The 13,639-nt window shown below is 45.6% G+C and overlaps 1 protein-coding gene across 1 annotated transcript; it reads right to left on the reverse strand.

Moving 5' to 3' along the window:
• Positions 1-5,623: 5,623 nt before the first annotated feature.
• Positions 5,624-12,247, reverse strand: LRRC23 (leucine rich repeat containing 23). Its single transcript, XM_075348292.1, has 8 exons — positions 12,167-12,247; positions 9,666-9,818; positions 9,437-9,549; positions 8,025-8,281; positions 7,689-7,819; positions 7,439-7,575; positions 7,139-7,358; positions 5,624-7,047 (listed from the first exon to the last, which is right to left on the reverse strand). The coding sequence occupies exons 2-8, from the start codon at positions 9,816-9,818 to the stop codon at positions 7,033-7,035; spliced, it is 1,026 nt and encodes a 341-aa protein (XP_075204407.1). The 5' UTR covers positions 12,167-12,247; the 3' UTR covers positions 5,624-7,032.
• Between the last annotated feature and the right edge of the window lie 1,392 nt (positions 12,248-13,639).

Below are 13,639 nucleotides of genomic sequence, written 5' to 3' on the forward strand. Positions count from 1 at the left end.
AAAACATAGAGATTTTGGGTCCATGGCCTGGAAACTCCCCAGATCTTAATCCCATTGAGAACTTGTGGGCAATCATCAAGAGACGGGTGGACAAACAAAAACCAACAAATTCTGGCAAAATGCAAGCATTGCTTATGCAAGAATGGACAGCGATCAGTCAGGATTTGCTCCAGAAGGTGATTGACAGCATGCCAGGGAGACTTGCAGAGGTCCTGAAGAAGAAGGGTCAACACTACAAGTATTCACTTGCTGCATTAACTCATTCTAATGTCAATAGAACCTTCTGGTCTCATAATATGATTGCAATTATATTTCTGTATGTGATGTAAACATCAGACAAACACAAATAAAAACCAGAGGGCAACAGATCATGTGAAAATAGCATTTTGGTGTCATTCTCAAAACTTTTGGCCAAGACTGTAGGTATAGTAAAGTATCCATGCGCTACGCAATGAAACCACCTATAGCGCCACCTGGTGGAAAACAATGGAGTTAGTATTTTTATCTTGAAAACAGAACGAGATAGAGAAGAAAAGTGAATTACAAAGTTGTAGGGCATCATCAATTCAATACGAATCGACACCTTGCATACAGAAATGCTATGATATGAAACCCATGACCCCCCCAAAACACTGAATGCTGGTCACGCATATGGCGCTCATTTAACTTTGATGCTCATAGTGTCCCCCGTCAGCTGCAATGCACATCTGGCCTCTGCACAGCATACTGTATCTTGCTGCAATGCACATCTGGACTCTGCACAGCATACTGTATCTTGCTGCACGTTGTGCAATATGGTAGGTGACACGGTTGCACAAGCATCTGTGATACGTCGTCGTAGGTCCTGCAATGTTGGTGGAGGGGTCACATACACCTGCTGTTTGATGTCACCTCACAGAAAGAAGTCCAATGGGGTCAGCTCAGGTGAGCGTGGAGGCCACTGCACACAGCCACCATACCCAATGACTTGTAGGAAGGTCTCCATGAGGTATCGCTTCACGTCCGCAGCCTTGTGAGTGTTACACGTTCTAATCATAGCATTTCTGTATGCAAGGTGTCGATTCGTGTTGAATTGATGATGCCCTACAACTTTGTAATTCACTTTTTTTCTTTATCTCGTTCCGTTTTTGAGATAAAAATGCTAACTCCGTTGTTTTCCACCAGATGGCGCTATAGGTGGTTTCATTGCGTAGCGCATTGATACTTTACTAGACCTAGACACCACTTCTATGCCTATAGCTGCCGCCGTTCTCAAGTTAAAGGCGGTGGACAGGATATGGGTGGACACACTGTATATATATCCTCTGCCGATTGAGCCACCTACACAGAATGGAGCGATCTGTAATTTTTTATCGTAGGTAACTTCAATTGTGACAGAAAATAAATAAAAATCCAGAAAATCACATTGTATAGTTTTTAAGTATTTCATGCACTGAAATGCAAATTATTTGATCAGCGACCAACCAGCTTTTGGCTCTCACAGACCAGTTATTTTTTCTCCTCCTCTGCACTCATTACCTGTATTAATTGCACCTGTGTGACCTCGTTAGTTTTATTGTGTGGAAACCTGTCCACACAATCAATCACACTCCAACTTCTCCACCATGGGCATGACCAAAGAGTTCCTGTCTAAGGAAGCCAGGGACAAATTTATAGACCTGCACAAGGCTGGGATGGGCTACAGGACAATAGGCAAGCAGCTTGGTGAGAAGGCAACAACTGTTGGCACAATTATTAGAAGATGGAAGAAACACAGGATGGCTGTCAATATAGCTGTCTATCTGGGGCTCGATACAAGATCTCACCTCGTGGTGCAAGGATGATTCTGAGAAAGGTCAGGAATCAGCCCAGAACTACACAGGAGGACCTGGTCAATGCCCTGAAGAAAGCTGGGACCACAGTCTCAAAGATTACAGTTAGTAACACAATACACGGTCATGGATTAAAATCCTGCAGGGCACGCAAGGTCCTCCTCCTCCTCACACCAGCACATGTCCAGGCCTGTTTGAAGTTCACCAATGACCATCTGGATGATCCACAGGAGGCATGGGAGAAGGTCATGTGGTCAGATGAGACCAAAATAGGACTTTTTGGTATGAACTCCACTCGCCATGTTTGGAGGAAGAAGTAGGATGAGCACAACCCCAAGAACACAGTCCCAACTGTGAAGCATGGGGCTAGAAACATCATACTTTTGTAGGAATTTTCTGCAAAGGGGACAGGATGACTGCACCTTATTGAAGGGAGGATGGATAGGATCATGTATCACAAGATTTTGGCCAACAAACTCCTTCCCTCAGTAAGAGTATTGAAGATGGGTCGTAGCTGTGTTTTGCAGCATGACAATGACCCAAAACACACAGCCAGGGCATCTAAGGAGCGGCTCCATAAGAAGCATTTCAAGATCCTGGAGTGGCATAGCCAGTCTCCAGACCTGAACCTAATAGAAAATCTTTGGAGGAGCTGAAACTCAATGTTACCCAGCAACAGCCTCAAAACCTGAAAGATCGGGAGATCTGTATGGAGGAGTGACCTGAAAGATCTCTATGGAGGAGTGGGCCAAAATCCCTGCTGCAGTGTGTGCAAACCCGGTTAAGAACTAGAACTACTAGAGCAGAGTCTGGCTTTGTTATTGCAGCCTTGCAGCTTCCGTAGTCAGGCCGATCTCTCCCTATGTCTGTGTATAGATATAGATAACATTATATACAGTAGATAACGCTGTAGAAGAGTCAAGCATTGGGCACAGGGTTTCATGAGACATTATTTCAAATAAGGTATTTCCAATCGAGCATTTATAGACATTCATTAAAGTGGACCTGTCGTCAGATGACTTATCAAAGGCCAAAGTTCCCACCATTTTTCACCAGTTTTCCCACTTGCAGGTTCTATCTCTGGTTTTCAGTTGTCTCTGAGCTGGGGGAGGGAGAGCAGCTGCTCTGATGTCTCCCATACTCAGCACACACCGACATGAGGGATTCCAGCTCTCATGTCTCTATGTAACAAATGTTCAGAGACATCAGCAGCAGCATGGAGGACAGTATGCAGTTGTACTGAGCAGTGGAGCTGTGAATCCAACACTGGGGTGGGATAAACAATAACAAAAAGCAACATCATGGAGGATAGAATACAGCAGTACTTAGCAGAATAACTGTGAATTTAGTTTCAGTTGAGATAAAACACTTACTAGAAATCAGCAGCACAGAGGACAATATACAAAAGTACTGAGCAGAGTACTGTGAATCCAGCTCCATGGTGAAAAACTTACTATTAAACACAAGCACCTTCTCTCTCTATTCTTTAATAGAAGCTGTAATCTGATCCCTCAGTTCATCTTGTCCTGATATAAGCAGTTATTTATTTTTTTTTAAGTGATTGTTGATTGTAGGGGGCAGGTGAGAGAAGAGGCTCACAAGTGGATAAAAAAGTGATAAGATATATTGCAAAGCTTAATAGATTTGCTTGATCTATTGATATCTATTGATATATTAAAAAAAGGTGTATATTTATAATGGCCCTACCAAAGGCCAGGAGTATATAGCAGTATATAGCATCCTCCACTGAACTACTAAGGTATTGTCCACATTTCTCAAAAAAAAAGAAGCTGCGAGAGGGATGCGGGGGGGGAAGAGGTGTAATCCCCGAAACTTCAGGCAGTGTAGACAGTCTTCAGCAATGCCTGCTGGTAGATACCATCCATACCCTTCTCTTCATCACTCTTTTCTTACACCTTGGTGATCAGAAGTATGTCGGCAAGGGCGGCACGGTGGCTCAGTGGTTAGCACTGCAGTCTTCTGGTGGCTCAGTGGTTAGCACTGCAGTCTTGCAGCGCTGGGGTCCTGGGTTCTAGTCCCACTAAGTACAACATCTGCAAGGAGTTTGTATGTTCTCCCCGTGTTTGCGTGGGTTTCCTCCGGGGTCTCCGGTTTCCTCCCACACTCCAAGAAACATACTGATTGATAGGGAATTTAGATTGTGAGCCCCAATGGGGACAGTGCTGCCAATGTATGTAAAGCGCTGTGGAATTAATAGCGCTATATAAGTGAATAAATATATATTATGTGTGTTGTGAATGTCATCCGAGGGGGTGATGGTTTGGAGCTCCCTCTGGTGGTCAGGACTGGGGGTAAAGCTGACTGTGACTCAACAGGTGTGGGAGGTAATTGGGAGTTTGGGAAGCCCAATTGCAGATCAGCCTGGGTTATATAGCAGAGCAGTGTCTGCTGGCTGGGGTAGGTTATAGATGTTTTTCCTCTGTCTTTGTATTGGCTTGGAGTTTGTCCTTCCATTTATCCTGTGCCTGTCCCGTTCCAGATAAGTTGCAAGTAATTTGCTTAATTGCCTGATCCACACCTAAGGATGTTTATATTTCATTTAATTTCGCTTAAAATCTGTTTTCTTGCAGGAGAGGAATTGTCTTTCTGTTTTGATGAGCATGGGGGTTCTCCCTCTGCAGGTTTCACTGCAAGAAAAGGGAGATTCTCCCTGATCTATTTGATCTTTTGTATTTCTTGTGGGTTTTTTGGTATTTTTTTCTCCCATTATTTACAAGAGTACCTGATATAGTGGGGAAGAGTCCGTGTGGTCTCAGTATTTTTCTTATCAGGAGATTGGTATTTTTCCGCAGGGTTTTGCACTGACCACAATCACTTATCTGTCCTGTCCTATCTAGGAAGTCGGGCCTCGCCTTGGCTAATCTAGATTTCCTGTGTATTATGTCTTTTTACATCACAGTTGGCTTTATATGTTGGGGGCTTGCTATTCCTTTGGGGACTACTCTGAGGCAAGATAGGTTTCCTCATTTCTATCTGTGAGGTGTAGTAAGTTCCTCCGGCTGTGATGTGGCATCTAGGTGTGTTTAGGAATGCTCCACGGCTACTTCTAGAGTGGTCTGACAGATAGGAGATTGCGGTCAGCTCAGGTTCCAACTAATCTTGTGGTTTTTCTGCTGATGGGATTTTTGTGATCATCCATGGTGACAAGATCATAACATACGTGACAATGATCGGAGTATTGATCATTAGCTCTATTGTTTGACATTCTCCTGCCACCAATTGTGGAAGAATTATATCTTTCATTACGTAGCCGGAAAAGGGTTTAGAAACTGGATTAATTATGTTTTTTTTCCCTGCTATGTATAGTGAAATACTCATTACAGACCTTGGTAGATGCTGTGGGACACGAGTTACCCCTCACAATATAATAAGTGGCTGTTCATGCCTAGTTCTCTACCTATGATACACATGGAAGACTTGCACTATGTCTTGTCAGTCAGCAGGTGGCGACATTCACCTGTAGGTGCTGGAGACGGATAACATAAAATTGCATTGCTGAGGACGGGCGCCGGGTGTTGGTGCTAGTTTGGGGGGGATCAGGAAATCGTGGTTAGAGGGTGTTTGTTCCCTGAATAGGTTGAGAATCACATCCAGCTATAAAGCCTGCGGTGTTAGTATATATCAGCTGTATAGACAGACATTGGCGGTATAGGAGAGTCCTCATCATTGTCACAGGATCTGGTACAAAGAACCAAAGATAAATATATAGATTATGCAGCAATAAAAAAAAGACAGAGACATCAAAAGATAAAAACAGGATTTACTGGAAAAAAAACCCTGAACACTAAAGTCCTCCTGATGGGCGTACAGATCATTACAGGACGGCCTCTCTTACGGAGAATCCTGCAATATATAGAGGGCAGCGGACGCCAACATTTGCTCCCTACTTACGGCACTTGCAGAGTATAATGGCGGGGTGGTCAATAATATTGCAGGACAGCCCACCCCACCCGTCCGCAATCTGAAAAATAAGTCAGCAAGGCACAACCAACCTTCTGACACTTAGGGGTACTATGCACGTTGCGACATCGCTACTGCGATATGGTCGGGGTCAAATCGAAAGTGACGCACATCCGGCGCCAGTAACTATGTCGCAACGTGTAAAGCCTAGAAGCGCCGATCGCAAAAGCGTCATAAATCGGTGATCTGTGTAGTGTCGGACATTTCCATAATGTCGCACCAATAGGAGATACGATGCTGTTCCTCGTTCCTGCGGCAGCACACATCGCTGTGTATGAAGCCGCAGGAGCGAGGAACATCTCCTTATCTGCCTCCGACTATGCAGAAGGAAGGAGGTGGGCGGGATATTTACGTCCCGCTCATCTCCGCCCCTCCGCTTCTATTGGCCGCCTGCAGTGTGACGTCACTGTGACGCCGCATGACCCACCCCCTTAGGAAGGAGGCGGGTCACCGGCCAGAGCGATGTCGCAGGGCAGGTAAGTGCGTGTGACGCTGCCGTAGCGATAATGTTCGCTACGGCAGCTAACACAAGATATCGCATGTGCAACGGGGGCGGGCACTATCGCGCTCTGCATCGCTAACAATGTCGCAGTGTGCAAAGTACCCTTAAGGGTATGTGCACACAGTGCGTTTTTCGTGGCGTTTTTGGCCTCAAAACTGCATGACTTTGCTTCCCCAGCAAAGTCTATGAGTTTTCATTTTTGCTGTCCGCACACAACTTTTTTTTTAAGCTGCGTTTTTGAGCTGAAAAATAAAAAATGGACATGTCAATTCTTTCCTACGTTTTTCTGCGTTTTCCCCCCATGCAATGCATTGGAAAAACGCAGAGAAACGCAAAAATCAAAAATGCAGCAAAAGGCAACCAAAAACGCACCAAAACGCGGTAAAAACGCATGCGTTTTTTTGCCGTTTTTAGCGGCCAAAAACATATAAAAACGCAGCGTCAAAAAAACGCAGCGTGTGCACATAGCCTAATAGTGTTTTCATCTGAAACTGTCAGAATATAGACCCCCCCATAATGAAAAACAGTATTGAAAGAGACAATTTCCAAAACTACGCTCGACACCCTCCCCTAAACCTGCCCATGTACCATATACCAGAGCGTGGCTCCTTCAATCAGCCGCTCCCTCAGCGATCAGATATTGATGGTTTATTATGAGGCCACCAATGTTAAAGTCCAGGAATGTTACCCCATGCGGTCATCCCAGGACATTTTTCTTTGGCAAACTTTGGGAATATTTTACGACTCAACAATCTGAAAAAAGAGAAGACCGAGGTGTAACCATCTCCGTACCCCTCCACCTAACAGAACGCTGCAGCCTCATTTCCCGATTCTCTGGACTCACCCCGTCCTCCGCTCTCGATCTCTGCGTCTCTGTGGCCTCTGTCCTTTCTTCCTCCTCAAAAAAGTCTTTATCGAGTCTCTCCAGGTGAGGCAGGGCGATCAGAGTCTCCAGGCGGTAGCCATCTTCCTCCTCGCACGGGTTCTCCCTCAAAACCAGCGCCCGCAGCATGGGCAGCACCTTGAGCTTCTCCACCTCCTGAAGTCTGGGTATGAGGTTACCTCTGCACAGGAGTATTGCAGTCAGTCAGGTGATGGACAGACTCACCAAGACCGGCAGAAGACATCTACAGGAGATACAAACCTGAGGTTGAGATATTGTAAGGCCCGCATATTCTCCGAGAAGCCATCCAGAGTCTCCAGCTGGTTATCCCTCAGGTGGAGGCTGGTGAGATGTACCAGCTGCTCTAGTCCTTCCAATGTCTTCAGGGTATTCTGGGCCTAATGGTGCAAAAGTCATGGTCAACTAGAAGTGTGAATAAGACATAATCAACGGGTAATAACACAGCAGGCACAACCTACTGACTTCTGCGGCAGTAATACTTGGCACTCACCAGGTAAAGCTCCCGCAGGTTGGGCAGGTGGAGTCCGGCTGTGCCCTGCAGTTTATTCCCTCGTAGCTCCAAAGTGTGCAAACTATACAGACTGGAGGAGTCCAGACTTTCCAAGGAGCGGAGCTCGTTACCTACCGGCCAGAGAGAGGATACACAGAACATGAAGTACGGACAGGCATTACAGATAACATCTGGACTCATCGGCTGTTTTTGGGAAGCCTCTGTGACAATGAAGGACTTGGTATTAATGCCCTATCCATAAGAGAAGCCTTCAATATAAGGCAGCTAATACCTGGAGCCACAGAGGCCCCTGAGAATATGAGCATCAGCACCAACCGATCAGATTGAGGGACTCCAGACTCGGGTGTGCGATTCCTTGAAGGTCCTGAATACGGTTCTGGGCCAGACTTGCTTGTTGTAGGTAAGGAAGCTCCCCCAGTCCATCCACACTGACCAGCTGGTTGTGGTCCACACGCAGAGACAGCAGATGGGTGAGGAACCGGAGCGGAGACACATCTCTAAGGGAATTCTGAGATAAATCCACATAACGCAGATGTATGAAAGACTCCAGAATAGAGATGTCTGTGATCTCCCTGCAAGAGACGCACAACAGGTACACTACACAATGCATGATACATACTACAGGTCACCCGGCCACCGGGGGGACATATTCTCCAGCAAACAGCTAGAGCAACTCTACACAAAAAGGTGAGTATATATTACAGATATTGTATACTCCAGAGCTGCTCTCACTATTTTGCTAGTGCAGTCACTGTGTACATACATTACATTTCTGATCCTGAGTTACCTCCTGTATTATACTCCAGAGCTGCACTCACTATTCTTCTGGTGGAGTCACTGTGTACATACATTACATTACTGATCCTGTACTGCTCCTGAGTTACATTCTTTATTATACTCCAGAGCTGCACTCACTATTCGGCTGGTGGAGTCACTGTGTACATACATTACATTACTGATCCTGTACTGCTCCTGAATTACATACTGTATTATACTCCAGAGCTGCACTCACTATTCGGCTGGTGGAGTCACTGTGTACATACATTACATTACTGATCCTGTACTGCTCCTGAATTACATGCTGTATTATACTCCAGAGCTGCACTCACTATTCTGCTGATGCAGTCACTGTGTACATACATTACATTACTGATCCTGAGTTACCTCCTGTATTATACTCCAGAGCTGCACTCACTATTCTGCTGGTGGAGTCACTGTGAATACACATTACATTACTGATCCTGTACTGACCCTGAGTTACATCCTGAACTATACTCCAGAGCTGCACTCACTATTCTGCTGGTACGGTTACTGTCTACATACATTACATTACTTATCCTGAGTTACACCCTGTATTATACTCCAGAGCTGCACTCACTATTCTGTTGGTGCAGTCACTGTGTACATATATTACATTACTGATCCTGAGTTACCTCCTGTATTATACTCCAGAGCTGCACTCATTATTCTGCTGGTATGGTCACTGTGTACATACATTACATTACTGCTCCTGTACTGATCATGAGATACATCCTGTATTATTCTCCAGAGCTGCACTCACTATTCTGCTGGTACAGTCACTGTGTACATGCATTACATCACCGATCCTGTCCTAATGCTGAGTTACATACTCCAGAGCTGCGATCACTATTTTGTAACTGCAGTAGGTTTGGTTCTCCAGTAGATACTGATAAGTCACCGCCGTGCACACAGAATATTGGACTTACTTGTCTTTCACCTCTAGTTTGACGTAGGCGTGGGCCAGGCCATTCCCCGTTTTGCACAGTAGGGACAATCCTTCTTCCATCATCTCTTTAGTCAGTGGCACATGAGGAGGCGGCTGAAATATGGTAAAAAGTTAACTACAAGGAGCACTTTCCCATAGAGATCATTGGACCGGCCGGTGGCATCGTCATCTGCCGTCCCGTAGTCGTGTAGAATATACTTCCTCCTCACCTCTTCCTTTTCAGGCTCTTCTTCTTCTCCTTCTTTTTCCTCCATCTCTTCTTTTTCATCTTCCCCCTCTTCTGCTTCTTCTTCATTTTCCTCTACTAGGGCTTCTCCTCCGTCCTGCTCCTCATCCAGAACATCATCTTCTACATCCGACATCTCCTCAAAAAGTGTAAAACATTTAGTTTGTCATAACTCTCTGATATTTGTGGCCCCAGGGTCCAGATTATCACACTTTTATAAATGCACATTTTAGCTGTTCATCGGCGGCATGTCCACAGCATGTCATGTCCAGGGGATTAGCGCTGATATTACTGCAGTACATGCAGGTACCACCACCATAGGCTGCCACGCTGGCCGACAACATCAGCGCTTCGAGCTGGAGTCCTCAAGATGCAGCCCCACCGTCAATCAAACATGGATCGTAGTAACCACCCTGATCAAATATGGGTCGTAGTAACCACCCTGATCAAATATGGGTCATAGTGACCACCCTGATCAAATATGGGTCATAGTGACCACCCTGATCAAATATGGGTCGTAGTGACCACCCTGATCAAATATGGGTCATAGTGACCACCCTGATCAAATATGGATCGTAGTGACCACCCTGATCAAATATGGGTCGTAGTGACCACCCTGATTAAATATGGGTCGTAGTGACCACCCTGATCAAATATGGGTCGTAGTGACCACCCTGATCAAATATGGGTCGTAGTGACCACCCTGATCAAATATGGGTCGTAGTGACCACCCTGATCAAATATGGGTCGTAGTGACCACCCTGATCATATATGGGTCGTAGTGACCACCCTGATCAAATATGGATCGTAGTGACCACCCTGATCAAATATGGATCGTAGGGACCACCCTGATCAAATATGGATGGTAGTGACCACCCTGATCAAATATGGATGGTAGTGACCACCCTGATCAAATATGGATGGTAATAACCACCCTGATCAAATATGGATGGTAGTGACCACCCTGATCAAATATGGATGGTAGTGACCACCCTGATCAAATATGGATGGTAGTGACCACCCTGATCAAATATGGATCGTAGTGACCACCCTGATCAAATATGGGTCATAGTGACCACCCTGATCAAATATGGGTCATAGTGACCACCCTGATCAAATATGGATCGTAGTGACCACCCTGATCAAATATGGATCGCAGTGACCACCCTGATCAAATATGGATCGTAGTGACCACCCTGATCAAATATGGATCGTAGTGACCACCCTGATCAAATATGGATCGTAGTGACCACCCTGATCAAATATGGATCGTAGTGACCACCCTGATCAAATATGGATCGTAGTGACCACCCTGATCAAATATGGATCATAGTGACCACCCTGATCAAATATGGATCATAGTGACCACCCTGATCAAATATGGATCGTAGTGACCACCCTGATCAAATATGGATCGCAGTGACCACCCTGATCAAATATGGATCGTAGTGACCAACCTGATCAAATATGGATCGTAGTGACCACCCTGATCAAATATGGATCGTAGTGACCACCCTGATCAAATATGGATCATAGTGACCACCCTGATCAAATATGGGTCATAGTGACCACCCTGATCAAATATGGGTCATAGTGACCACCCTGATCAAATATGGGTCATAGTGACCACCCTGATCAAATATGGATCGTAGTGACCATCCTGATCAAATATGGATCGTAGTGACCATCCTGATCAAATATGGGTCATAGTGACCACCCTGATCAAATATGGGTCATAGTGACCACCCTGATCAAATATGGATCGTAGTGACCATCCTGATCAAATATGGGTCATAGTGACCACCCTGATCAAATATGGATCGTAGTGACCACCCTGATCAAATATGGATCGTAGTGACCACCCTGATCAAATATGGATCGTAGTGACCACCCTGATCAAATATGGATCGTAGTGACCACCCTGATCAAATATGGATCGTAGTGACCACCCTGATCAAATATGGATCGTAGTGACCACCCTGATCAAATATGGGTCATAGTGACCACCCTGATCAAATATGGATGGTAGGGACCACCCTGATCAAATATGGATGGTAGGGACCACCCTGATCAAATATAGGTCGCAGTGATCTCCCCTCCCCGATCAAACATTGGTCGTAGTGACAACCCAGATCAAGCCTAGGTTGTAGTGCCCCCCTGATCAAACATGGGTCATAGTGGCCACCCCACCAAGAATGAGTTGCAGCCCCCCCCCATCGTAGGATATAGTGATCCCCAGATCAAACATGGGTCGTGGTGCTCCACTGATCAAACATGGTTCACAGTGGTCCCCCCCAAACTGTTGTAGTGACTCCCCCCGATCACACATTGGTTGTAGTGCCCCTCCGAGCACTCATGCCTGAAGTGTGCACTCACATCACACACTCCTATATGGAGGCAGCAATATTCATGTATTATTCAGCACTATATGGCGGTGTGTCAGAGGAGCCCGCACACCGGAGCCGCAGGACGGGCATCACTCACCTCTCCGCTGTAGCAACACTCAACACCGGAAACCCGAGATAGCGGTACTTAGTTGTCATAGAAACCGCCGGAAGTGTATAAGCTCAAACTGGTCTCCATGACGACGCGTTTGCTCTCAGGTGACTCCATAGCTCCTCCCTCGCTGCTGCTCTGTCAGGTTTTGCGCGCGCGGCGGCCATTTTGTCAGACTTTTTACCTCAGAGATGTCTGATGTGTAATGTAGAGAAAGGAGGACGCCGTGAACTGACAGGAAAGTGCAACGTGCTGCTCCGGCGACATGTGCCGGATACATACAGTGATGGGTGATCCGTCCACAGAGCGTCCATAGGTGCCACATACATACAGTGATGTATAATCCGTCTACAGAGCGTCCATACACACCAGATACATACAGTGATGGATGATCCGTCTACAGAGCGTCCATAGGTGCCACATACATATAGTGATGTATAATCTGTCTACAGAGCGTCCATACATACCAGATACATACAGTGATGGATGATCCGTCTACAGAGCGTCCATACATACCAGATACATACAGTGATGGATGATCCGTCTACAGAGCGTCCATACATACCAGATACATACAGCGATGTATAATCCGTCTACAGAGCGTCCATACATACCAGATACATACAGTGATGTATAATCCGTCTACAGAGCGTCCATACATACCAGATACATACAGTGATGTATAATCCGTCTACAGAGCGTCCATACATACCAGATACATACAGTGATGTATAATCCATCTACAGAGCGTCCATACATACCAGATACATACAGTAATGTATAATCCGTCTACAGAGCGTCCATACATACCAGATGCATACAGTGATGTATAATCTGTCTACAGAGCGTCCATACATACCAGATGCATACAGTAATGTATAATCCGTCTACAGAGCGTCCATACATACCAGATGCATACAGTAATGTATAATCCGTCTACAGAGCGTCCATACATACCAGATACATACAGTGATGTATAATCTGTCTACAGAGCGTCCATACATACCAGATACATACAGTGATGTATAATCCGTCTACAGAGCGTCCATACATACCAGATACATACAGTGATGGATGATCCGTCTACAGAGCGTCCATACACACCAGATACATACAGTGATGTATAATCCGTCTACAGAGCGTCCATACATACCAGATACATACAGTGATGGATGATCCGTCTACAGAGCGTCCATACACACCAGATACATACAGTAATGTATAATCCGTCTACAGAGCGTCCATACATACCAGATACATACAGTGATGTATAATCCGTCTACAGAGCGTCCATACATACCAGATACATACAGTAATGTATAATCCGTCTACAGAGCGTCCATACACACCAGATACATACAGTGATGTATAATCCGTCTACAGAGCGTCCATACATACCAGATACATACAGTGATGGATGATCCGTCTACAGAGCGTCCATACATACCAGATACATACAGT

The sequence above is a fragment of the Anomaloglossus baeobatrachus genome, chromosome 5 (assembly GCF_048569485.1).
Source record: "Anomaloglossus baeobatrachus isolate aAnoBae1 chromosome 5, aAnoBae1.hap1, whole genome shotgun sequence".
In the NCBI taxonomy this organism is placed as follows: Eukaryota; Metazoa; Chordata; class Amphibia; order Anura; family Aromobatidae; genus Anomaloglossus; species Anomaloglossus baeobatrachus.

Coding starts and splice junctions, on each gene's coding strand:
- LRRC23 (XM_075348292.1), bottom strand. CDS start 9,818: ATGTCGGATGTAGAAGATGATGTTCTGGATGAGGAGCAGGACGGAGGA. Junction 9,550..9,665: donor AAGAGCCTGAAAAGGAAGAG/GTGAGGAGGAAG, acceptor ACCATATTTCAG/CCGCCTCCTCATGTGCCACT. Junction 8,282..9,436: donor AAACTAGAGGTGAAAGACAA/GTAAGTCCAATA, acceptor CGTCTCTTGCAG/GGAGATCACAGACATCTCTA.